The sequence below is a fragment of the Pungitius pungitius genome, chromosome 2 (genome assembly GCF_949316345.1).
Source record: "Pungitius pungitius chromosome 2, fPunPun2.1, whole genome shotgun sequence".
Lineage (NCBI taxonomy): Eukaryota > Metazoa > Chordata > Actinopteri > Perciformes > Gasterosteidae > Pungitius > Pungitius pungitius.
In genome coordinates, this window is record NC_084901.1 from 4,534,333 (window position 1) to 4,559,021 (window position 24,689).

At 45.6% G+C, this 24,689-nt stretch overlaps 2 protein-coding genes across 2 annotated transcripts in view; both read right to left on the reverse strand.

Annotated features, from left to right (window-relative positions):
* Nucleotides 1-580: 580 nt before the first annotated feature.
* lrguk (leucine-rich repeats and guanylate kinase domain containing) lies at nt 581-13,043 on the reverse strand. Its single transcript, XM_037459795.2, has 21 exons — nt 12,350-13,043; nt 12,082-12,135; nt 11,753-11,854; nt 11,496-11,577; nt 11,235-11,335; nt 10,887-10,968; nt 10,605-10,729; nt 9,255-9,398; nt 8,823-8,903; nt 8,616-8,702; nt 8,400-8,506; nt 7,852-7,971; nt 7,097-7,193; nt 5,329-5,442; nt 4,931-5,132; nt 4,095-4,211; nt 3,668-3,831; nt 3,453-3,541; nt 3,060-3,119; nt 1,842-1,960; nt 581-1,561 (listed from the first exon to the last, which is right to left on the reverse strand). Exons 1-21 carry the CDS (start codon nt 12,452-12,454, stop codon nt 1,332-1,334), a joined length of 2,382 nt encoding a protein of 793 aa, XP_037315692.2. The 5' UTR covers nt 12,455-13,043; the 3' UTR covers nt 581-1,331.
* A 131-nt stretch (nt 13,044-13,174) lies between these two features.
* The window catches only part of exoc4 (exocyst complex component 4), an 84,894-nt gene continuing 73,379 nt past the window's right edge, over nt 13,175-24,689 (reverse strand). The window contains exons 18-20 of the mRNA XM_037459794.2: nt 23,592-23,770; nt 23,318-23,477; nt 13,175-15,099 (exon numbers count right to left, since the gene is read on the reverse strand). Coding sequence (XP_037315691.1) covers nt 14,862-15,099; nt 23,318-23,477; nt 23,592-23,770 — 577 coding nt within the window. The 3' untranslated portion in view covers nt 13,175-14,861. The remainder of the gene's footprint in view (nt 15,100-23,317; nt 23,478-23,591; nt 23,771-24,689) is intronic.

The following is a 24,689-nucleotide window of genomic DNA, read 5'->3' on the forward strand; positions in this document are numbered from 1 at the left end:
GAAAATACGGTACACATCCAGGAAGAGGCAAAGAGTCACTCATCTGCTCATCTGTTCGTGTCATACGTCTCTGTAGGCTCGAAGGCTTTCGCAGACTTTATCCTGCACATAGCTGCATGCACTGATGTTCATGCACAGGAAGACAACATGTTAGTCCACGATAAGGCCCGGTGCAGACTGCAGTGAAAGTAGGTTAGACCCCAGGAGCCCTACAGACGCTGTCTGCTTTCAAACTCCAAAAGAATTATGACGGGGTTGCAACATCTGCTGCCTGTGAGGAGGACAGACATTGATGGATGGCCAGGTGTGTTTTGTGTGTGTGTGTGTGTGTGTGCGTGTGCAGAATCTCTGCGTACACCTGCGCACAATATGTGCGAACTCACATGGACCTACAAGCACGCCGTCTGCGGCACGGTGTGAATAAGCAATGCATACATCAGTGACAGATATTTCAGGCAATTTCAAATTACAATGAATGAAAAATGAAAGGAGGTCAAAATTCAGATGCACAAGTGTGTTTGTCTGTATGCAACACACCCCGCACACACACACACAACTGACAACTTTTATTTTATGGCTCACTGTTTAATACCTGTCAACACGTTCCATATGAAGGCATTTCCAGTTGAATAAGTAATCCCATCAGAAACAATTTAGATTAATGATGTATTTATTGCGCATTGACAAGAGCTCCACGCTGCATATGAAAGATCAGCAGCTAGGCGTCAATGGCGAATCCTCCCCGATGACATCGCTGAATGGTAGGACATGCGATGCCCAATTCATGAAACATGAAATGCATCACGTCCTTTGCAGACACTGACCTTTAGTCGAGCGTAAGAACATATTAATGTGAATAAACAAAAAGAAATAAGCACCGTCTTTCACACATCACTATATTCCTCAGGACTGAAATGCAATCCGTGTCGGAGCTTTTTTTCTTTTTTTATAACAAATGTCAACACTTTGCCCTCAGGCCAGTGAGCCAGTAATTCTACAAAACACAACTGTGCCTATAATTACAATCTCATCTCATTCAATATATATATATATATATATGTATGGTTAGCAATACCAACACTTACCATTTATAATGAAGCATTTGCAAAAGATCAAGGCAACGACTCACAGGAATAGACCAGTCCTGACAGTCTAACCTCAAGTGTTCATTTCGTCACACTCAGGTAGCAACAAACATGTTTAGCGGTTGACATTTACCTTTTGACCGTACAGACATTTCATTTTCTTGCAGTTTAACCGACTATGCTCATAATTTAAGTAACATCCTTGAATACTTTTACCGACAGATTGGCTTTGACTCATTTCCTGAGCTACGTGAAGCGATCCCTTCTTCTCTGCATCTCCTCCCTCTCCCTCGCCGCCGTGTCCGAGCGATGGCCCTGGGATGAAGGCACTGGGCTGGGCGAGCCGGGGGTCTTGCGCCCGAACGGGATGGGCGGCAGGATGGGCTTGACGTTGGAGCCGGGACGTCTATCCGAGGAGGGAGACGCGGCCCCGGCGGGCGGGTCCGTGCCCACCGGCGGGCCTTCGGGAGTGTCGCCTGATGCCGTGAGGTGTGAAATGATAATATATGACGATATGGAAAAGACATATTGATTGAATTTAAGCTTATTTATCTCAGACTGAACATTTTGGCAATTAACATGCAGTCCAGATTATTTAGAATCACAAAAGACAAATACAAAGTGTGAATGCATAATAACTGTGTCAAGCTGTCGTCCTCCCTGGACTATTGCAACTCACGAATCTCTCCGCTCTTTCAAATCTAATTTATGACAACACGAAAAAGCCCTTTGACAAATAAAAACCCCAATAACAACCTTTGAGTGTTTCCAAGGTGGGTCCCAGGACAGACACATCTAGTGGCCGCACTGAGGCAGAAAAGCCCCCGGCTGAACCGGGCACAGTCGGCGCCGAGCTGGCAGGAGACCCATCGGAGCTGCATGTGGAAGGAGAAAAAAGGACGGATGAGGAGGAAGAGAGACAGACAAGAGGGGAGAGAAGTGAGGGGGGGGGGGGGGGGGTGATGTGTAAACTTAAACAAATGATTAGGCTGTGCAAAGACTAGTGACAACAGTGAACAAAGGACCAAAAGGGTGTTTTGGAGGTTTTTACCATCCTGCTGAGAACATCAAGCAGGACCTCCACAGCTGGATATATTTAACTCAACGTGGAGATAGTCATTTATAAATAAACGAGCCGACGCTGAATGCAAGAACACCCACAGGACTAAACGTGAAAAACCAAAGAGATACAAGAAGATCATCTGTTACGACGTGTGAGAGAGAGAGAGAGAGAGAGAGAGAGAGAGAGAGAGAAACGCACAAGTACAGACACATTCCTTTTTTATGTGTTGCCAACAAGCGGACAGATGTCTAGAATCTTTCAAGGGGAAATACTGAAGGGCTGAGTAATGCAGACGCCGCGTACTGGGGGCAAGCATCGCTCACACCGCTGTGAAGCAACTTGATGATTTTCAACAGGTTTCTCAGAATTGCCAAGCTGCTGAAAGCGGTGTCTCAAAGCTTCTTTTGCACAGTTTTTGTTTTTTTATAACCATAAATAAAATGTCAATTTCTGTTTGAAGCCATCATTTCGCAGTTTGCCTGTTTATTGAGTTCAAGTGCGCACTTTGGCAAGTCAAGAATTACCGGCGGATTCGAAAATCTGAATTTATACCTGAATGAATTTGCGAGCGGTTGTCTGGGAATGGGAGTTTAGACATGTTCCCACATGGCTTGTAACAGTGGAATGAGCTCTATAAAAGTTAATATATTTCACTTCAAGAATACGACTACAAAAGCAGTTTTCTGCTTATACATTTTTAGCTTCACCTGGTTGTTATGAAACCACAAGACTTCCTCTGGTGGTATTATTAGGAATTTCAAAACCACAAAGAGGGAAATCATTCACAACTTTGACGTATTTATCTACATCTGTTATTCTCATACATCATACAAATGACTTGGTAGCGTGGGAGCACTTGTATCCTGTGCATCTGAGAGTGTGTGTGTGTGTGTGTGTGTGAGCGCTCTTACCTGTCCTCACTAAAATGGGAATCAGGATTCAGCGCGGATGGGGATGCTGTTTGAGCAGAGCTGTGGCAAATGAAAATTAGGAGTAAAAAATTCAATAATTCTCCACTTGCATATGGAAAAATCATTTTTTGCGTTGACGTCTCTTCATTCACATTTCACATGTGGTGACATTTTAGGGGCAACTGAAAACAGAGAGCAACTACACAACACTCGAATGCTGGTGGCCAATTCACCTTCAAGGTCAAACAATGACCCCAAAACAACTCATCAAAACGCATGTAGGACAAGTGCACTCGAACTGATTTGGCACGGCTGAGAGTGTGTTCTTGAAATTAGGCATCGGAGTGCTGCGGGGGAGAGGGGGAGGGGGGGCGCACGCCACTTCTAACGAACCTTTTGAAGAGCTGGCTGTAGATCCCGGGACTCTTCCCCACAATGGCCTCTCTCACCTGCCGCTCACGCCTCCTGATGGAAGCTACCTCCTGCAGAGGAGAGAGAGGGACAGAGATGAGGAGGAGGACGAGAAGAAGCCCGAGTGGGGGCGGGGGGGGGAGGTAAATGCGTTACGGCCTAGCTGTCTGTTGCACATCCGTTTCGAGTGAACTCACGGCGCCGCTCCTCTGGGGGCCGAGCTCCAACTGGATCTTGTTGAAGTAGTGTCTGTAAGACAGGTCCGAGGGGTCAAGAGCTTTGAAGGAGTGTGACGTCAGTGGCCATGATCCTGACCTCGACCGGGTTGGAGTCAGATGCTGTTTCTCCTCCAGCTGGGGACCTGAGGAGGGGAAGAGACTTGCATCAGTGCGGATGGCGCCTCCTGGTTGGATGGAGCTCCAGCCGTCACATGTCCAAGCCCAGGTACTCGAGGGGATGCTCTTCATTTCTTCTTCACATTCAACAAAGCTGCTCCAGAGCCAAAGAAGATGTTATACAAAGTAATGCTCCCTGCCACAAGTACATTTATTTACTTAAATGATCCCCCTGACTGCTTTGAGTCTGCCAATGATGATCTGAACAAACAAAGGAGCAAATACACACCAGTTGAGGGGTCGTCAGGCGACGCGCTGTCCTGGCTTTCTCCTTCTTCCTTCTCCTCGAGCAACAGGTACTCCTTCACTATTTGCTTCAGTGCCTGATAGGTTTCCTCCCAGTCATCTACTCACACATCCCGTGGGCGCACACACACACACACACACACACACACACACACACACACACGAGGCGTGACACAAAAAATACGGTTGTGAACAGAGCATCTCCCATCAAACACTAATGAATCAAAGACACGGGGGGAAGATGACCTTGGCGCAATGAGGCGGAGGCTTGCGGTGCATAAAAGTGATGAGGTTCCGCGCTCCTCTGTATGTTCATCTCATTAAGAAAACAGCCAACAAGTCTAAGTGCCTTCATGAGGGAATGATAAATACAGCTATTCCGCGACTCCATGCCCTTAATACATGCGGTAATTGGATTGGAAGTGTAGCGCATGGATTTTAGTGAAGCGAGTTCATTTATCCGAGGCTACAGCGATGACACTTGGACTGCTCTGCGGCAGGCAACTTCTTTTAGCTGTGCCGCAATAACACATTTCAAGTGAACGGAGGGATCACAACGTTAACGTTAAGAAGAAAGAGCATCTCTCCCCTGGAAATAAATAGGGTTTTGTGAGGGCGTTAATTGTCACCACGTATAACTGCACTTTGTTGTTTTTGAATTAAACTTCCATTGACTAAATAATAACATGGACGCGACGAGCCACTAGATTATATGCATACTAACCATTATCATCCTCAGCAACGTACTCTTAAATCAACAGGTGGCATCAAACAGCAACAACGGAACACTTGGATTAAAAGGGGTTTCTTTGACCGTACCACAGGGGATGACATTATCGAAGAATCCCAGTCTGTGCCGGTGTGTACTGGCGTAGAGCTCCACGCGTGACATCGCCTGTTCGATCTGTGCCGCGGTGTCGAGGCCGCTGCTTTTCAGGTTCTCCGTGTATTTGTCCACCCGGGTGGGGATGAGCAGGATGTATCGAGGCTCGAAGTGGCTGTTCTTCAGACTGAGCACGCCCTGAGAGCGGATGGGCAAACAGTTGGCGGTTGTGTCACAATGAGGGATTGATACTCTCCAAGGCCTGTTCTATACTTTGTTACTTTTTCGGAACCTCAAAATCCCAAGAAGAAAATGTCAAGTTTACTTTCTGTCACTCGACTGGCTATATTGATCATTTTTTTAATCTGCTCAGATTAGAGGTTTACATACGCACCTCCAGCTCCATGTGCACACAGCAGGCTAGTCCTTCTTTGGCTACTTCCTCCACGGCGTCTCTGCTCAGACCGTAGCTGTGACCCCCGTTCTGCATGGTCTCGATGAATTTACCCTGCGAGGACATTTTCAGAGAGGAAGGGAAAGAATGACAGATCATTTTCATTTCCCCATCATTAGTGATGGTTACCACAGTATTCATCAGATTCATTTGTCTCCAAAAGTAGACAAAGTAGGAGTTCACATGCAAGCAAGTTCTGTCTTCCACAGAATCAAAGTTGGAGCTGGTCTGTAGATTACATTTCCACATGTGGAGGCGGTAGCCAACAAGAGTAGGTTGATCTTACTTGGCTTTATTTTGTCACGGTCTCCCCAATAAAAAATGTCCGACTCGCTGCCTGCTGACGGTACGACGGACACTTTTGCTTAATCATAATAATGTGGTGAAAACTCATTAACTGTGTCCGACTACATTTGAATTCAGTTACATTCGACTGATGCATTTTACAAGAAATACTACGTGTGTCCCGTAGGTACCAAGTTGAACAGGAATTACAGCTCACACAAGCACTTGTTTGTGTCCCTGGACCTGGTTACGTAGGTAATTGAAAAGCACTCAAACACTCGATTACCAACGTTATTCTTGTGATTCCATCTTCCCAGAGTCGGACGCTATTCAGACAAAATTGCCCAGCTGGTGTTCCTTGTGTTTACATCACTGTAAGGACCATAATAAGTGCCAAGGACTGCTGATTAGGGTTCATTTTGAACATCCGCGAGAAGTGGGTTCAAGGGGTTATGATTGCATGGTTACGGAAAGCACACGCGAGGGTAAATAAATCAGTAAAGAAGAGAAGGGCAGCTGACACGAGAAAGCTGAGCGCGTGATGAGAAAGGGAGGACGGGGCGGCAATAAACCACCTCGCTGACAATAAGAAAATCTAGAAAAGAGGGTGACGTACTGTAAAGTTAAGCCGATCCACTCCTGCTGGAGTACACAAAAGGAAGCCTTTCCAGCATCAAAGCCACGGCTGTGTGAATCATTACGTGACCCGCACCTCCATCCGTCATCCCCCACAGCTCTTACATAACACGCAGCTTGACAAGACGGACAAGATGGGAAACAAACGTGTACGATCCCTCAGCAGCCAAGGCGAAAGGATTGTGTGATGAATCAGATTCAAATTCTGTTTATTTACACAAATATAAATTGATCTTGAATATGCAATAAGGCCCTGGAATTTGCTGACCCCCAAAGAAAAGAGGTGTATTATGGAATTTTTAACCAAGGTCTGCGTAATGGTGGTATTATAATCCATAAACTCTCGCTGTCCTTGTCAGTTATCTCAGATTAATAATCAACACTCGCAAGGACATGTTGTGTGAAGATGCCGTGTCATCATATAGAAAAATGCTATTAATATAGCCATTGCACCTCACTAAAAAAGGCTAAATTTAAATTAAACGTATGTGCGTTACTTTAAATATCAGTAAAATCCATCTATCCAAGTAGAACTAATTATCTCAACTCATTGAGGCTGTCGAGTGAATGCAATTTGAACCTTGACTTAAGCAGTAAACAAGCTTTTCAATAGAGTACATTTAATTAAGCTTGTGGTGAGTACTTATCTGTTTACATGATTTGTGACACAGACTGAAGAGGATAATATGGTCGTTGCTCAAAATAACACACATAACACTTTTTTGTTGTGGAGCGGTCACCTCTGCGCTCTGTGGTGTACTGAGGAAATAACGTCAAAATAACTCACCATGTGAATCATGTTCTGAAAAGTGTCCTCACTGACAAAATGGTAATCAATTCCATTCTCCTCTCCCAAGTAGGGGCCCCTTGTGGTGTGACAGGTTCTGCGGAAACACACAGACAACAGCAGTTTGGGTAACGCTTGGGACACTAAACCCTTAAGATGTATGTTTGACTTGAATGACACCTGTGTTGTTTAGAAAATAACTTGGACAACAATGGACATAGGATGTGAGTGGTGCATGAAGATAGACTTCAGAATAGCTAACCTATTCTTTGATATGTTTTGGTGGCAGTTGGCTAGTAACACCTTTATTCTTATTAATACTTTGTTGCCAGTGCCGAGTCAGTCCCACTGAGAATAAAGGTGCAAATTGCACATCTTTGCAGCTTTCAGCTCATTGCTTTGGTTTTGGGGAGTTTTTCCTGTGCCGATGTGAGGGTTTCGGGACAGAGGATGTTGCATGTGTACAGACTGTAAAGCCCTCTGAGGCAAATTTGTAATTTGCGATTTTGGGCTATACAAAATAAAATGAATTGAATTGAATTGAATTGAATTCACTGGGTATGGATAATGATATTAACAGCTGTTTGACTTCCACTGAAATATGTTTCACATGTCCGCTAATGCTACAGCAGGATCGGGAGTGCTAAATTACTTTTTGTAATGTATATTTTTAGTTGATTCCAAAGAATGCATTTTAGCGCGAGCACTATTAAGTATGTGACAGGTGATATGTGCACAAAAAGCTTGGGACCGACCCGTAGGCGAAGTATTCGCTCAACTCCTGACAAAGTCTGTGAGCCAGATTTCTCTTCCCACAGCCTTGAGGACCGGTCAAAACCAGCATTGGATATGGAGTGTCAGCACTGGGCATAGTACTGTTTGGAGAGAGAGACACACACACACACACACACACACACCGGACTCTGATTGATTCAGTGATTCACTCCACTGGGACGTTCTCTCTAAGCCGAGCGGGAGTCACGTGCATTAAACCATATGAGCACGAGAACGGGAGCCTCGTGGGCTAAATGGATGTGCTGTGTCTCGGAAGCACAGGAGAACGGTAAATTCACTGAAGCCACAGCAATTAATCCGCTGACGATGGATGTACTTGGAAAAGCGCTGATGCTTGGACTCATTTCTTTCTTTTAGGGCGTTCACAATACGAGCATCAGAAACCCTGCAACCAAAAGCTTTAGAAGGTGATTATGACTGTTACAATCTGAATGTAAACCTTCACATTCATCTCTAGACATGTGTTTTCCTGGTTTTGTTTCATTAAGAAAAAGCGATTTGTACTAACCTGTCATAGAGCTCCTGAGGCTGCATGAGATGATACACCAGGTGGGTCATGTGATCCCTGGCTGCCACCACATCCAAAGGAGGGTCGTACTTGTTCACTGATGACACCTGGAAGTTAATGTCAGTAATTAGGTAAAGGCATGCTGTCTTTGTGCTATAAAAACTGAACAATTCCTCATTCCATCGTGGATTGAGGAATGATTCTGTTTGTTTATACCTTTTCTTCAGCAGTGACCTTCTCTGTGTCCAGCGTCGTCAGATGTTGAAGGAGAAAGACAACTGCCAATCTGTAATCGGGTTGCTCCTACCAAATACATTCACATGGTATTCCATCAACTTTAAAAACTCATGTACAGATGGGATGAAACTACAGCGTGGGGTGCTGACAAGCTGGGTGCAGAAGTCTTTGGTCATTGAAGGTTACCTGCACGGGGTTTCCCAGCAGGTTGAGGTCCCTCAACAGGAAGAGATCATGAATGTGTTTGCACTCTTGAATTTCACTGATCTGAAACATAACCACAAACCTAGCAGAGTTTAGGTCATTAACTTGTTGAGTTTGAAAGTTCACTATTAACTTTATGTATTTTGTTGTTGTTTAGAAGGTACTTGCATTTGAGTCTTTTTGCCCTTTATTTTGCCTGTACTTCTATCTATCTATACGAGCTTTTAACATTCTGTGTTGGGCTAGTTTTACTTTTATGTGTGACGCTACAGTCCGGTTCACTCGTATTTTCACAAGTGTAACAAATCCACATCCGTTTCTGAATCGTAACCCCATTGACGAGCTAAAAATCGCGTTTAGGATTACGGCTGCCTAACGTCTGTTAAGCCTTAGATTAAGCTATTAGATTAATACCAGGTTTTTCTCCAGATTGATAGAGCCCAGGAGGTGGAGACTCTGTAGGCCAGAGAGAGCGATGATGCGGTTCAGAGACAGGTCGACAACCTGCAGAGACTTCAGATTATCCAACCCTTCAATCCTCTCCAGCTGGTTTCCCCTCTGGACAAAGACGGGGGGGGGGGGGGGGGGGGGGGGGGGGAGAGTGTGAGAGAGAGAGAGAGAGAGAGAGAGAGAGAGGACACCTTGTAGGAGTCGAGTACATGATATTAATGATGATGCAGGCATACATAAGTAACATCCAACTCTACTTTATAAAAGGTTAACGATTCCCACTACTAAATATTAAGGTGCTCCGTGGTCACACCGCGGGGTGCTGGAGCCTCCTCTCCCCCTCAGTACCGAGTTGAGTGGCAGCTCTGCTTCTCTCCGCTAAATTCTGACAGGTGAGGACTGACAGCCCAACAGCTGGCGAGGGGGGGCGAGCGAGCCCCGCGCCATCCAACTCAAGACCCCGACCCGGGCCCCTTCCCTCCCTGTCAGGGTTCCCCAAGCCTGCAATCGCCCTCCATTCCACTGCGTAACGTTGTTATCCAGCCGTCTGGCCGCACCTCGTCCTACTCTTGCCAAGCATGGAGCCTGGCAGAGGGCTGCTGCCAGCGGGGGGGCGGGGGGGGGGGTGGTCCACGGGCACGCGTCCTCTTGAAGCACCCGGGTCGGTGCCGTGATGGGCTGGCGAACAGACCCGGCTGACAGGGTCGGGCTGTTTGGGGCGCCAGCGCTGGATGGATGAGGCACCAGAGGACTTGGTCCTCAAACATCAGCAGCTGGTCCCGAGGAAGAGCCACAGAACGGGGCGGACACAGCCAGACCGATGGCTGCTGACAATGAGGAAACACTGATAAAGGTCAGCACACGCACACACATGCAGAAAGGAGAGAAAAGGCCTGCTGTTGGGCCATATGGTGACTCTCGAACAGGGGGGGGGGGGCAAGTTTTACTAAAAGTAAAAATTAAGCCACAAACAGAGACATGAAGAGAAAGACGCAGGGGGAGAGAATAAAAGGCAAACATAAATAGGTCAAATTAAAGCCTTCATGAGGTAAAATACTTGCAATAAAAGAGAACTCCTCTGCAAAAACTCCTACTGTGTGTTCAATAATAAATAGACAACACATGGGGGGGGGAGACGAGCTCCTGCAAAGAAAAGCCATACATGGAAGTGGAAGTACTGCCAAGCACTAGAAAAAAAAAATACAAATGAGATTTGAGTTTGTTTATAAGTATGCCCTGGAGTGTACCGTGTAGAAACAAATGTTTGTGAGTATACGCGCATCACATTCCTGACAGTAATCGATCTGAACCTACAAGGCAGAGGCGTGTGAGCGGCAGACTGTCCAGGCCGCTGATCCTGGAGATCTTGTTGTGTTCCAGGTTGAGATCGGTGAGCTTGCAGCATCGCTCAAGTCCCTCGATCGCACTGAAACGGTTGTCTGAGAATGACCGTGTTAAGAATAACACACAAGGGAAAAATGTAGTTGAACCGAATGTGTGTGTGTGTTTCAAGTATAGGTTCATGAATATAATCATATATAATGGAGAAAGAGGCGGGTTCAATGCATGAATGTAAATGTCTCTCAGCAAGGATACGGCCCAGATCCAAATTACTAAGAGATGAAAAGGCTGACAAGTCCTTCATTTTTGTTATGTGGTTGTGGGAGAAATTGACTTCCTGGAAGAAAAAAAAAGCAGCACAGTGTTAACAGAAGTCATGATATGTCTTTGGAGAAATTCCTCAACTGAGTCCCGGGAAGGCATTTTCAAATCACTAAAGTTCACTGTCGTTCAAGGGCAGCAAATGCCTTGCAAGAATATTCAAAGAGACTACAGATGGGCTATGGAAATCCAGGGCTATCATGGGGGAATAGCACGAGAGAGTGAAGCCCGAGCCACCAATCAAACGTGGTCTTATCCTGTCAGCTCAAGGTCTTGCGTTACTTTTAGGTTCTTGGGGGGCTGGAATCCAAAGAAGCTGAAGATTTCGTTGTGAGAAGCGTCCAGGATGGCGAGTTGGGGCATGTGGCTCACACAGGATAAATCTGGCAGTTGAGGAAAGTTAGAGTAACGGATCAAACAGGATGAAGATGGAAACGGAAAAGTATAATCTTCAAATCCTGATTTGATAACATCATTTTCAAAGTAGTGACAGGCTTTTAAAATTCTTTAAAGAGGACTATTAATGAAATAGAGAAAAGTCACCTTTGATTTTGTTGTGTGGCAGTTGCAGCTTTTGAAGATGGACATAATTACATAAAACAGAGATGTCCCTGAGATCTTGACTCTGAAGTAGAGAAAAAATTCAAACTTTGTTAAACTAAATATGCCTCACAGTTACAGTTACTACAAAGAGAACAGTTTGTATGACAAATTACATGTTAAATTTTTCACAGATTGATTTGTGTAATTTATGACCAATCAATCAACCTAACAGCCAAATGGCATGCTGTCTGTCTTACAGGCAAACACAGGTGGTGGTAGGAATACTGCAGCCCAGTGCCAACTCGCCCCTGGCTGGACACGTGCCTGCAGACCATGTCAGCAGTTAGAACGCCATTCTTCTGTAAACGTTACATTTTTTTTTTTTTAAAAAGAGTAGAATTAACACCAGTGAACTGCATCACAATAACAACAGTTAGAGAACGATAACGATAACGCACGAGGCCACTATAAGCGTCACCTAGTACACACACACACACACACTTATTCATGCAGTACACACACAGAAGGATGCACACCACTCTATCCGCCCCATCACAAATTGGATATGAAAAAAAAAGTATTTGACCTTGCTGTGTTGTTTCGCTTCCTGAGATCTCTCGTGCAAGGTTATCTGCTTTATCTGTCGCATAAGAGAACAATTATTGAGTTTTGCAGTAAGTGCTCCATAAAAGAAACAAAGACAAGCACCCACTCTGCGCCGGCTTTCACTCTACTTTGACTAAAACGACGCCGTTAAGCCCGTGTTTCTGCCACAGGTGCAGCAGAGGAAACAAACTATCAAATGAACGCAATTGTTGAAGTTTATTCCCAAGCAGAAGAAGAAAACGCCTCACCTCCATCTCGGTGTCGTCTCCCCCGCGAGGCGCGTCACCGGGGCACCCTGGGGGGCGGCAGCCAGGTGACGCCGACGGAAACTGTTCTTTCGGGGATTCCTTCATGGTTCCGTAATTTTTATGAACTCAGAAAGCTTCAGAACACATTAAGAAAACAAACAATCAAACAAACGAACCAACAACCAAAACCCCATAGCTACCCAACAGGCTAGCTTTCCGTGTGAAGTGTACGCCGCGGTCGTCAGGGCAACGGTGAGACTGGGGAGAGGTGAAAGGAATTGTGGGCCTTGTAGTTCCGAACATTAAACAATTAAACAGTCAACGTAACAGCAGTTTAGGTTTTTAAGATTACAGAAAATTGAGTTTTTTTTCTTAGTTTAGTCTTCCAATGTTCAGTTTGGTTGAATTTAGATTTAGCCATAGTGGCTATTAAGGGCATATTAAGGGCTGATAAGTCGCGCATTTAAAATATTCCACTGTAACAGCAGATAGTCCATGGATTGATAACAATACAAGCCTTTGTGTAGTTAATGTCTGCGTTTCTTTATTTTTGACTCCAATCGGCTGCACTTCATGCGTCAAACCATGCCAGACAACACATCACGGCTGTCAGGTACAACACATTCTCCAAATGTTGGTTTTGGATTTGCCCCCCGCTCATATGACATCAGGCTGGGACGTCACGGGTGTATCAAAACAGTGATGGACCATCCTTCATGTTCACAGACGGTGTCAGTGTGAACACAAACTCACGTCAGCTGTACATCTCACAATGGAAAATATGACAGTGAAGCAGCCACACAAAGAAGAGTGCTGTACAAAATACACAAGAGACTTTGAATGCTTTATTTTCTTAGTGGATTAGTGTATGTGTTAACAAATCCTGTGTGTGACTAGACAAACATTTCAGAGCATTTCTAAGATGCCACTCTAGAGCAGCCACGAGGGTGTTTTAACTTGTTCAAGAAAAACACACAGATTTCAATACATTCTTCTTTGAGAACACACAGTTTACTGCCATCCCCGATGTGCAAAACAAAGATCCTTTGAAAAAAAACATGACAAACATGAACCTTGATTACATTTGACATATTTTATTGGTGAATAAAGAGCAGGGTTAGTGGGATGGTTCTTATGTCCGACACGAACGCCTCCTGGACTTTTAGGGGCTGTCTGTGTGCAGTGGCACGATATTATAAGAATCACTTTGCGAAAAGACACAACCTTAAACATTGCATTGAAGTTTTCCACGTATAACATTTTAAGAAACGCTCTGCACAGCTGAATGATCCGATATGAGATTTTACAGAAAAGGCCCGTTTCAGAGTGGTGGACGAACCCCTCAGCAGCTACACGGTTGTTTTCCCATCGATTTCAGGCCGTGTGTCATTATGATGGATTGCTTTGCGTGCTTCGGAAGACTACTACCAGGCCCGCAGTATTGACAACGCTCCCATTCCCTCCTCTGGCTCTCCGTTAAGTACTTCTCCCCCAAGTTAAATCGAGTGAAAAACAGGGAAGGGAATGACTTGGGATCGTCTCTTCGGGTATGTACAATTAGCTCATTTTGCACACATGTGAAGGGGACGACAAAATGAAGATTCACAATCGCATGTTTGAGTTTGTAGAACTAGTTTGACAAATGAAATGTATTCTTGGTGCAAGCCACCTGTCTGTGGTGAGCCTTATCTCGGTTTTATGGAAAAATTCAATTGTATTCCGTAAAAATATCTTTATCACAGAGTCCGTTGTTCAATTTGTACCCGATGTTAATCAGCTCACAATGTTCCCCCAATCGTTTACGGCTCCAACTGTAAGAAAAATGACAGATACACAGATTTTTAACAGCCGCGGTTACGATACTATCCTCTGCAAGGGGAAATCTTTGGGGACCACCTGAAATTGGCAGCAGGCGGACGACGCGGCCTCATTCAGACGGTCTAATCTGACATCTGTTATTGCAGACAGAATCAGTGGGCTCATGGGGCTGCCGGGAGAGTCGAGATGGAGGCGTAAACGAGAGCACCAGTTTAGATCTAATAGGAAAATGAGATGAGATGGGGCCTAAGTTCGGTGGAGTGTCCAAGACAATCGCCTTTTATCTGGAGCCCGGAGTCGCGGCGCAGTGTGCGGGGGGTATGTTGTCGATTTACAATTGATGATTCAATTTACAATTTGACAACATACCGCGGGTAACCTCATGACATACAACCGTGGCAAACTAGACTGCAAAGTCTGCAGTTGTGTTGGTTGTCACCTCGCTTCCCAATTAGAGTGAACCGGTGCCGCATACGCTCAGGGACCCTGGAGTCAGCTGTAGCTGTGCACACATGTATATTTATAGATAGGATCACATTATGATCCGAGTGTAGAGCAAGCGTCTATTTCAGTGTTTCCCCAATTCTAACCTGCAAGTTTTTGGCTTCCCGTTCATCACAAGTTGCGTAAATTTAGAAATTTCTTTAGAACGGAGGTTCTTTTTTTTACGGGGCCATCAACCCCCTTCTGGTTATTACACCGTGGTGATCTTCTTGTCCTTGGTGGCCTGTTTGATGGCGGCCTGCTCGCAGATGATCTCCTTCAGCCTCTGCAGCCGGATGTTCTGGGTGCTCAGGTCCCCGACACCGGTCTGGCTGCGATGCAGCAAGGACAGGGCGTTGATGTACTCCAGCTCCGTGTAGCGCACCCCCTGGTCCACCACCAGATTCAGAAGCTCGTCCGCGGTGTTGTACAGCATCTCGTAGTACTGCCTGAAGGGAGAGACGTCGGGAATGAGGAGAGGGAGAGAGAGAGAGAGAGAGAGAGAGAGAGAGAGAGAGAGAGAGAGAGAGAGAGAGAGAAACGATGTCAGGAATGGGCAAAGAAAACATAAAAATGTACAGCAAAGGATAGAAATCCAAGGGAAGCGATGGAGAGGAAGAAAAAGGTAACAACACTTCTATTAATAAGGAGGAGCAACATCAACAGAGGGGAAACACAAAAGCCCAACGAACTGCTGTTGCCGTCAAAACCAATTTTCATAACAATGGCCATTTGAAAAAAAGACCGCGAAGTACATACAGATAACAAAAGCACAAAGGGAGAGTAAGTGTTGGTGAATGCCGCACAATTCCAACTGCTGAGTATAAGAGCCGATATAAAGGGTCAAATTTGACAGACTGAAGTGATTCGGTATGTTTTTGCCTTTTTTTTTTACTGAATATCTAGAGGAAGCCCTCCGGGGTCTGTGGGCATAAGATGTAATACTCATTAGAATAATTTAATAGACACTATTTAGTCATAAATATGGACTATATAGAAGGAAGGTAACACAACCATGGCAAGAAACTGGAGGCAAGGTAATGCTCAGGCAGGTGTTGGGATGCAGGGTCAAACTCGCTCGGGGCAAAAAAGGTGTGTAGGTGTGTGTGTGCGTGTGTGTGTGTGTGGGATTGAGTGGGACTGGCAACTGTGCCGTGAAGCGCTCACAGGAACAACACAACGCATGCACACACTAGAATGGATGTCTCCACCATCCGCCCCTGGCGAAGGACAAATCCCATACTGTGAAGACACACTCAAAGAAACCCATTTGTAAAGAAGTTATAAAAACAACAAAAGCAAGAGGACAAGAGGTGGGCTGCATACACGCTCTGCTATGACAAGTGTGTCTAAAACGAGGACGTTGAGCGTCCATTTGTGGTTCATCTGGTGCTAAGCGGCTATTCTGTGCAATACAATAAACCAATAGGGTGACTGATGAAGTTTGCCTGGGTTAGGTCATTTGTTTTTGTCTGCCAATTGAGTTAATTGATGCACATATTTTATGGAAATGGTTGCAAACCAAAGGCAGGCTGGGGCAACAAAAAATAAAAAAAGGGATTCGTAAAAGAGGGGCGGTCTTTGCTGTATGGTTAGCCATGAAAAGTATTTAAAGTAGACCGGCTTGAATGTGCCAAACTGCCGGCCCAATTATTTTGTCCACTTTTACATTTTGTGTGCGATTCATATTCTGATTTATTGAGTTCAAAACTGACCTCTAATTAATATTAGTTCAAATATATTTCTTTTTTTTTTTTTAAATTCAGACAACTACAAAAATTGCGCGTTGGGCTTTGAGTGCTGCCAGAACCCGCAGTGACACTGAACGCACAACTGTGCCTGAAGGCATCGCGAGGACCGGGGCGGCTGCTCCTGTGTGGACATGGAAATACGGCTCACCCGTGTAGCAGGAGAAGCGTATGCGTATTAATCAGCTGTGCGACAGTGAAGGTACCGCGACACAGTTTTATGGGCTATTGGCATTAACTGTGTGATGTGTCCTAATGTCCAGCAGAGCCAACGGAGTAGGCGGGTTTAAGCTCTCTGTGGCGCCGGTGGGAGATGAAAGTAAGACGATCGGGTTCTTTAGTCATTTCCAGAAAAGGCACAGTTATATCAACAACAAAAAAACAGGAAAAAAAGGCACTTTGGTTAGAAAACATTCTCCATCTCATTTGTTTAGCGCCATCACCCACCTGAGAACGATTCCTTTCTTGAGATGATCATTTCTGATGCTAACACGGCCTTAATGAGCACTTAGGGAGCTTGTGTTCAGGTGTTTTATGCACTCTCATTTAGGAGATTCGACGGCAGGAAAAAGACTAGGAAAAAGTAACCTTAGGGACAACTTTGATTGAAGTGGAGACGGCGGGATGCAAAGAGAGGGGAGAAAAGAGTGATGACTGAAGAGATGAGTGAGGACTACAGGTGCATAATATCTGGGGGTTTTTTTGGCCTTCCCGTGACAAGAAATACCCTTGGTCATCAAAGCATTTGCATTCTGTCTCGCTCGCCGTCCTGCTCTCAATTTTATCGCCAAGGTCTCGTATTTTTCCTTCCATCCTTGAGCTCATTTCATGAATACGCTTGTCAATATTGATGAGGGTCACAATGGTTTACTCTTCACCCGGGGGGGAGGGGGGTAAAGACAGACGAAAGGAAAAAGAGCGGGATGAGGACGGATCCCACGTGTGGTTTTATCTCATTACGATATGCGCTGTGGGTGTGTGTGAATGTCGGGGTGTTTGAGCCGGTTGAGCCGTTTGTGCCTCTGGTTGTGTATGCACCTCACACAGGAAAACACCAGATCAAAAGCGTGAGCAGTTCTCTAAAGACCCGGCTGCTGCTTGAGGAATATCGTATTTCCTTTCATCTAATGGGAAAAACACGCATAACCGAGACGAATACAAATATTTCTTCTTTTGAGGGAATTGTGTTTGAACAGAAGGCAACCCCGCAGTCAAATATCCATCCTGGTCAATCAATGATGGATGCGCATTTTAAACCCCCCCCCCCCCCCCCCAAAAAAAATGGACTGATCCCAGTACAAATGATCTCAGAGTAGTATTGGCTGGCTGACTGACTGAGCCGAGAAGCAGTTCGCCGTTTCAATTAAGGAAACCCTTCTGGTAGACTGGTAAGTTTAAGATATGCACACAGTGGGACATGCCCGAAAAAACTCAAATCATCACTGTGAGCGCTCAGGCAAGCGCCAAACTCAGGTTCAACGTTTTCCTAACCAAAGCAAAAAAAACATCTTCTCAAATAGGCACCACTTTAACGACTCTGAAGCGGGAATACTTGGCAGAAGTGAAAAGCTTTCTAGACCAGCGTCACGTGATCAAGACTAGACGACGCGGTTGTGAAAGCCGACGAGTCGACACAAAGGCCACTTGTGGGCTGCCGCCATTTTGAAGACACTACAGGCTTAAGAATTCACAGGAGGGGCGTTAACAGACGCAGTTGGTATTGTAGAATATTGTGTTTCGTTAGCTAAAGACTTTTTCTCCGGCATCTGAGCAAAAACCTGATGATTGAATACCTTTCCGTTTTAGGATTTGTCTAATAGTAAAAAAAAAATTGATGGGAAGCTCTGTTGATGATGCATCAGTAGCTGCTGGGTGACAGTAAAAAAAAAAATCTCGTCAGGGTATCGGTATAATAGCAACTATAACTCACCTGGTAGTGATGCATAGAGGAAAAACAGCGACTGATGCTCATTCATAACTGAAGAAATCCACTTTGCAGTTTATGCATCTAAAAAAACAAAACAGGACGTTGCAGCTACAGAGGACTGTCTGCGTGTGTGTGTGTGTGTGTCTCAAGAAGACAGCTGGCAATACGGCCTTTGCTCAGCACAAAGTGTCAGAAAGAGAAAGTGTAAGAAGTGCTGGTGTATGTGTGTGTGTGTGTGTGTGTGTGTGTGTGTGTGTGAGAGCGTCGTAGTGATGCACGTTAGCGTGTGCCGAAAAAACACTTTCAAACAGTTCATTACCCAAGCAGTTGGAAAGCCATTTGCCATACAGGGTAAGCGCTGTTAATAAGATTAAAATCTCTCAGCACCCCCCTCCATCAAGAAAGACCCCCCCCCCCCGGAGAAAACCCATAACACTTCTTATTTTCTTTTTCTCCATTAAATAAATGGCTGGCTGATGGAACCTGAATCCCTGCCTCTTCCCTTGAAGTCCCATCTCTCAGGGCGCCGCTTGGTAATCCGCGTGCGTGAGCGTCAGCAGCAACGTGCCTCCACGGTGCACTTCCGATTAGACTTTAATTAGCCACCCCCCTCCCCTTTCCTTGCATACAAGAGAATATTAAGTCAATTTATGGGGCGTGGATGTAGCATCGGACAGGCCGGTATGTACGAGGATCACGGGGGATAATGAGGAAGGGGTGGGGGGGACATGCAAGGCAAGAGAAAGACAGGAATCAGCACAATTCATTGCCCCTCATTTCCGGCGTGGACCCGGTTCAGGCTGCCTCCGTCAGCGCGTTTGGAGCGACACGTTAGTTAGTGGGGGCCTAGATGAGGAGGAGGAGGAGGAGGAGGAGGAGGAGGAGGAGGAGGAGGGAGGCGAAGCCCGTTGCTGTTTTAACAGACTCCGATTGTCTCCCTCTCTTTAAGTGTGAAATGTAAATGATAATGTGAGGGATCTTTACGAAGCGATTTGCTGGTGTTGTCGGATGCTGTTTTCAAATAAACCAGTTTAGTGTCTTTACGCCCTTCTGCCCTTTTCGATGTCTCTCTGAAGTACCTCTCCCTCCATTCGCTCTCTCTCGCCCTCTCCAAGGCAGCACATTGGTCTCTCATCCGGTAATGAGGAAAAGGTCTGCTCCAGAGACTTCATCAGCAAAGACCAGTCCCGTCATGCTTGTGCACGGCATAAATACATGCTGCAAGGTGTGCACACACACACACACACACACACACACACATCTGTTCACAAAAATTGAGCAGGCGTGGTGGACGTTCGCAGAGAAAAGAAGGAACGAAGAGAGAGAGAGAGACACACACGAGGTGACAGGAGGGGAGCCAGAAGCAGAGCAAAGTGACAGTGTACCGAGGTCAGGCCTAAATACAAACAGATTTATCTGTTGACACTCACTACCTCCTGACATGGCCGTCACCAGTACTTATCGCCACATCCTCTGTAGACACACCAGCCCGCCACCTCGACACAGAGTCACACACACACACACACACACACACACACACACACACTTGGCCACTACGCTTCGGGACGGCACGTAGTGCACAATGTTCTTGTACGAGATACACACACACGTACACTCGGGCGCCGCGATAATTTCCAGTGGCAGACAGGTGGGTGCCTTGGTCTGAACTCTGCAGTGGGCCTGTCAGACCGCTGTTTAGCTTAGCCATGGGGTAAAGGGCCCCGTGAGTTAGCTAAGGATGTTATGACAGCCCGGGATCCAGGCAGCACGGGTCAGCAGGCAGCACAGAGCTCCAGCGCGCGTGTGTGTGTGTCGTAAGTTTGTTATGACTCTGTGGAAAAAAAATAAACAACTAAATGCTACCACGCCAGAGAGAGAATATATTTACACGGACAAACGGGTACTTCGCTTTTGCTGTATAACACACACACACACACACACACACACACACACACACACACACACACACACACACACACACACACACCTTACCTGGTCTGTGATGACAATAGTAACCATTTTCTTTAAAGTGCCCTTGTTTCCCGAGGAAACAATACATGCTTCAGATTTTGAATCTCGTTGACAGCTTATTATTTTAGGCTACTTTTTGGGTCTTCCTTTGGAACAATTGCAGTCTAAAAGACTCACCAACAACATCACCGTTATCTCACCGCTGCCTCTGTAATTGAACTAGAAAGCAGCGGCAGAGGTGGACAATGAGCAGATCTCAACGGAGTGATAAGGTCGAGGGCGCAGTCATCACAGACACACACACACACAGATGTGACATTGCGGTGCCACAGTTCTGCAGAGCCACTGAACTGCATTCTGAGCAGATGGTCTGTGTTGGTCCACTTGTGCGCCGACGTTCAGGTGCGTGGTTGTGACCGTGTGACCATGACCCCCCCCAGTCTGATGCCGCTGGCAAACATCCTGACAGAAAGGCACAAGACCTGCCTTACAGACGCACAAAATTGTACACATGCGTGTGAGTCTCAACACTGTGACAACAATTGAGATACGGTGGAACGATGTGCAGCCACAAGGGCGCACTGTTTCCCCATCGTTCTTCACATTCTATGATGGAGAGAGAGAGGGAAAGAGAGAGAGAGAGAGGTGAGATGGTGTGTGTCTTTATGAGTTCTGCAGTGCAGGTTACCGGGCTTCTCCTTAGTTCTAACTCAGATCAATGGTTATTACTGTGCCCTTCTCTCTCTCTCTCTCTCTCTCTCACAAGTGCACAGATGCCGCAAAAACCACCAAAAACATTCACAGGAACCTAAAAGTATACAGTCGAAGATCTTCTCTCCCTCTCTCTCTCCCTCTCAAAAGCAGGCCTCCCCGCTGTGAACCTTTTCTTTCGTTCCTCATCTCACTCAGGTCCTTCTGGAGGTGTGGGGGGGGGGGGGGGGGGGGAATAAAGTACTGATGAATATTTGACTTTTAGTCCCTTGTTAATTTAGGTAAGACCTGAAGTCTATAAGGTTTTGATACATCTTCTGAAAAGGAAACCTTGAAAAAATGGTCTTTTGGCAAGCAACAAATGCATTACTTTATGTCATATTTCCTTACACAGGTTGTACGGTCACTTCCACTCACAGGTGTGTGCTACGAAGCGTGCTTCATGAATATTCATGGCCTAAATATAAATATGGTGATTTGAACATGCTGATTGGCTTTGGCTGAGAGTCTGTGCATGGGTGAGAGCAAGGGATACATATCACGTGTGTCTGTGTGTGTGTGTGTGTGTGTGTGTGTGTGTGTCTTGTAGCCGGAGGCCGACCAATCCAAAAAGCCATGAATGTGTAAACAATGTGGTCTGCAATTCCCAATCAACACCTCCACACCGCCCACGCCTCGTAATCAGAGAGCGGGAGAAAGAGAGAGAAAAGACAGAGAAGCCATCACCGGCTTTTCTCCATAATCAAAGTTGACGGAGGGTAGGAGTAACACGCTAAGCGATGGTCCTCCACATCCAGCACGGCTCGGGGCATTTCAGTTCATTTCCCGGAGGGAGACCTGGCTTGGAAAAAAAAAAAAACGGCGCATCGGGGAAAAATGGCGACGTCCAAACGGAGAGAGCACCCATCCCCTCACAGGGGGGGCCGTGAAAAGGAGCTAAAATCGATCCGCATGGCAGGGCAACGGGTCCCACCGCAACAAGTATACGATGAGGGAAAAAACCCAGGCTAGGAAAGTTAGCGGATGGCACAAAGTCATTACATGTAAGAATTGGGCGAATAAAAGTGTTCATGTGTCCTTCTCGTCAAATACCCTTCCCATATTTCAACCTTCCCCCCCCTGAACTTGCCTTTTTCTCTATTTGTGCCTCTCTCACTTACATCTCTCAAGGCTCTCTTTCTATCCAGGCTCTCCTCCGCTACTCCCCACTATGCCTTTTTCTATTAAAGACATCTTTTCTAGAACTCCCTTTCACTTAGTTTTTCAATTCCTCCCCCCAGGCCCTCCTCTCTTACTCCATCTTTTCCATCACCCTTCCTCTCACACATACTCTTCTGTCAAGGACACAAGCTTCTGACAGAGCGAAGAAAAGAACACATGAATACTATGAATTACCCGACTCTGTACGTCTTCTTTTCTCTATCCACCCTTCTGCTCCCTCCCTCCTCCTTTTTCACAAAGACATCTGAGGGCTGATTGCTGCCCCCCCCCCCCCCTCCCTCCTCCTCCTGCCCCATCCCTGTCCGTCAGGGCTGGACATCACTGCAACAGCAGGTAGACTCACAAAATATAAATGTACAAATACAAAATAAAAACCAACACGCACAAACACACAGTTTGCTTGACAATCTGTCTGACCATCTGCCAGCGTTGTGCATCGATGTAGTTGCTGTCTGAACTTAAAGGACGTTGTGCATGCCCGTGTGTGTGTGTCTGTGCAGGTGTGTAACAGGGTCGCACCAAAACGCCACTAGATTTGATCTGTTCACCAGACAGCGTGTGTCATCTATTTCAGACTTCATAACACTGCTGATTTGATTCTATATTTGATGTATCTTATCGAGAAATGTTCATTCATGATCAGTGTTTGTGGAACAGATCGCGACACATTCATATGTGTTGATATCTCTATTTATAATGTCATTATTATCTTGGGTTTCAGGAGGAAGTCCTGAGGCTTTATTGCCATGACAACGGCAAAAAGCAAAGGAAAAAACGCGAGCACTTAGAAAGTGTTGGCAGCTGCCAGCTCTTCCGCTACAAGGTTACGAGCCTCTCCCAAGTCACACTGCAGAAAGTGTGGGTCTGGACTAAGTGCATCTACAAGTCGAGTCTCTCAGCGTTTTTTTCCTCGCCCTCATCTCGTCGATGCAGGTTTGTCCAAGGCGCAATCACTTCATCCTTTTTCTCCATCGGACGTTCAGTTTCTTGATGTTCTAAGAAACTCAAGAAATTTCCCTGCATGCGCTCTGCCAGAAGGGAGGAACCGTGCAAGATATGTGTAAAATAATCAAATAAAACACCTCTCACCTGGCAAAGTCAAGGTCAGCCTCCCTGGACATGGTGATGTTGGTGAGGTTCTGTTGGAGGACAAAGATGTTCCTGCACATCTTCTTGATTCCGGACTCGCTGATCCTCTTAAAGTACTGGGCCCCGTTGATTAGAATGCAGGAGATCAGGTGACCCAGACCTGGTGAAAGGAAGGAGGAAGAGGAAGTAGTCTTACACTGTCGTTGTCAGCTTGAGAAGAGTCAAAAGGAGAGAACCCCCCCCCCCCCCCTCCGCTCCCTGGGTCCATGCTGACCTTCAAAGATGTACTGGAACTTGTGCTGCTGCAGCGCGGCCCCCATGGCCTCCTCTATGGCTGAGATGTCCTTGTTCAGTTTCACTACCAGTGGGTCGTAGTCCATGCTCTCCACGTTAGCCACGATGGCATAATTGCCTTGCTTAGCCAGGGGGATCAGGTAATGGAAGCAATGCACCCTGGACGGAGACGAAGTGGAGGGTCAGGGAAGGAGAAAGTGGGAAAATGAGATGCTTGACTTTGTTCTCTTTACATTTCAGGTCAGACGTTTCCTTTAATGCCCCAGAAGTGCCTCGTTAATTCCCTCACAGTTCACTGTTGATTTGATTGAAAATATCACGGGGGAAAGAATGTACAAAGGATATTCTTTTTAAGAGTTTCAAATAGTAAGAAGCAATTTATATACCTGATTTAGAATAAATGATGATACTCAAAACGTATCCACTTACTCACCTATCACTACATCTCTCGCGGATATCATTTAGCCAAAGAATTGAGCTAGTTAAGGGCAGTCTGACGAGGACAGGGCCAAATTATTATTAATTATTACAGTTTGAGGCGTTGAATATACTTACACATGCATTAAATGCAAAGCCTACATTAAAAAAAGCCGTCTTGAATTCAAATAGAACAACCTTTGAAAGTCTGATTCCTCTTTATACCACGAGTCCTGTTTTGTGCCTTTATAAGCATTTGTTAATAATGGAGAGTATGTCAGAGACGCTGATCCTTTCCCCCCCCCTGAAATAGAGCCTATCATACGTTTTGTCGTTCATTTTAACAAGATTTCTTTTCAGGGTAAGGTGAATAAAAGATGTGTTCCAGGGCTTTGTGGCCTTAGTAAATAAGTTCATTTCTAACTTACTTAAAATGAAAAAGGCAGAAAAATAACACCCAAACTTTTAATAATTGTTAAAAAAATAAAAAATAAATCTGGGGCTCAACAAAACATATCTAGTGAACAATGCAAATATACCATCTGTATTTATATATCATTTGGGAGACTGCAACGGTAGAAGGAGTGCGTTTTAGAAGATCCTTTAATGGGGTTGCTACATCTTTTTGCCTTTTTAAAACACCTCCATCACATCCTGAGCT

Bases quoted from the DNA above. Each gene is read 5' to 3' on its own strand.
- lrguk (XM_037459795.2), bottom strand. From the start codon at position 12,454: ATGAAGGAATCCCCGAAAGAACAGTTTCCGTCGGCGTCACCTGGCTGC. The intron at 8,703-8,822 runs GTAACCTTCAAT...TGTATTTGGTAG, and splicing joins TGCTGGGAAACCCCGTGCAG to GAGCAACCCGATTACAGATT. The intron at 1,562-1,841 runs GTTGTTATTGGG...TCACGGCATCAG, and splicing joins CACCTTGGAAACACTCAAAG to GCGACACTCCCGAAGGCCCG.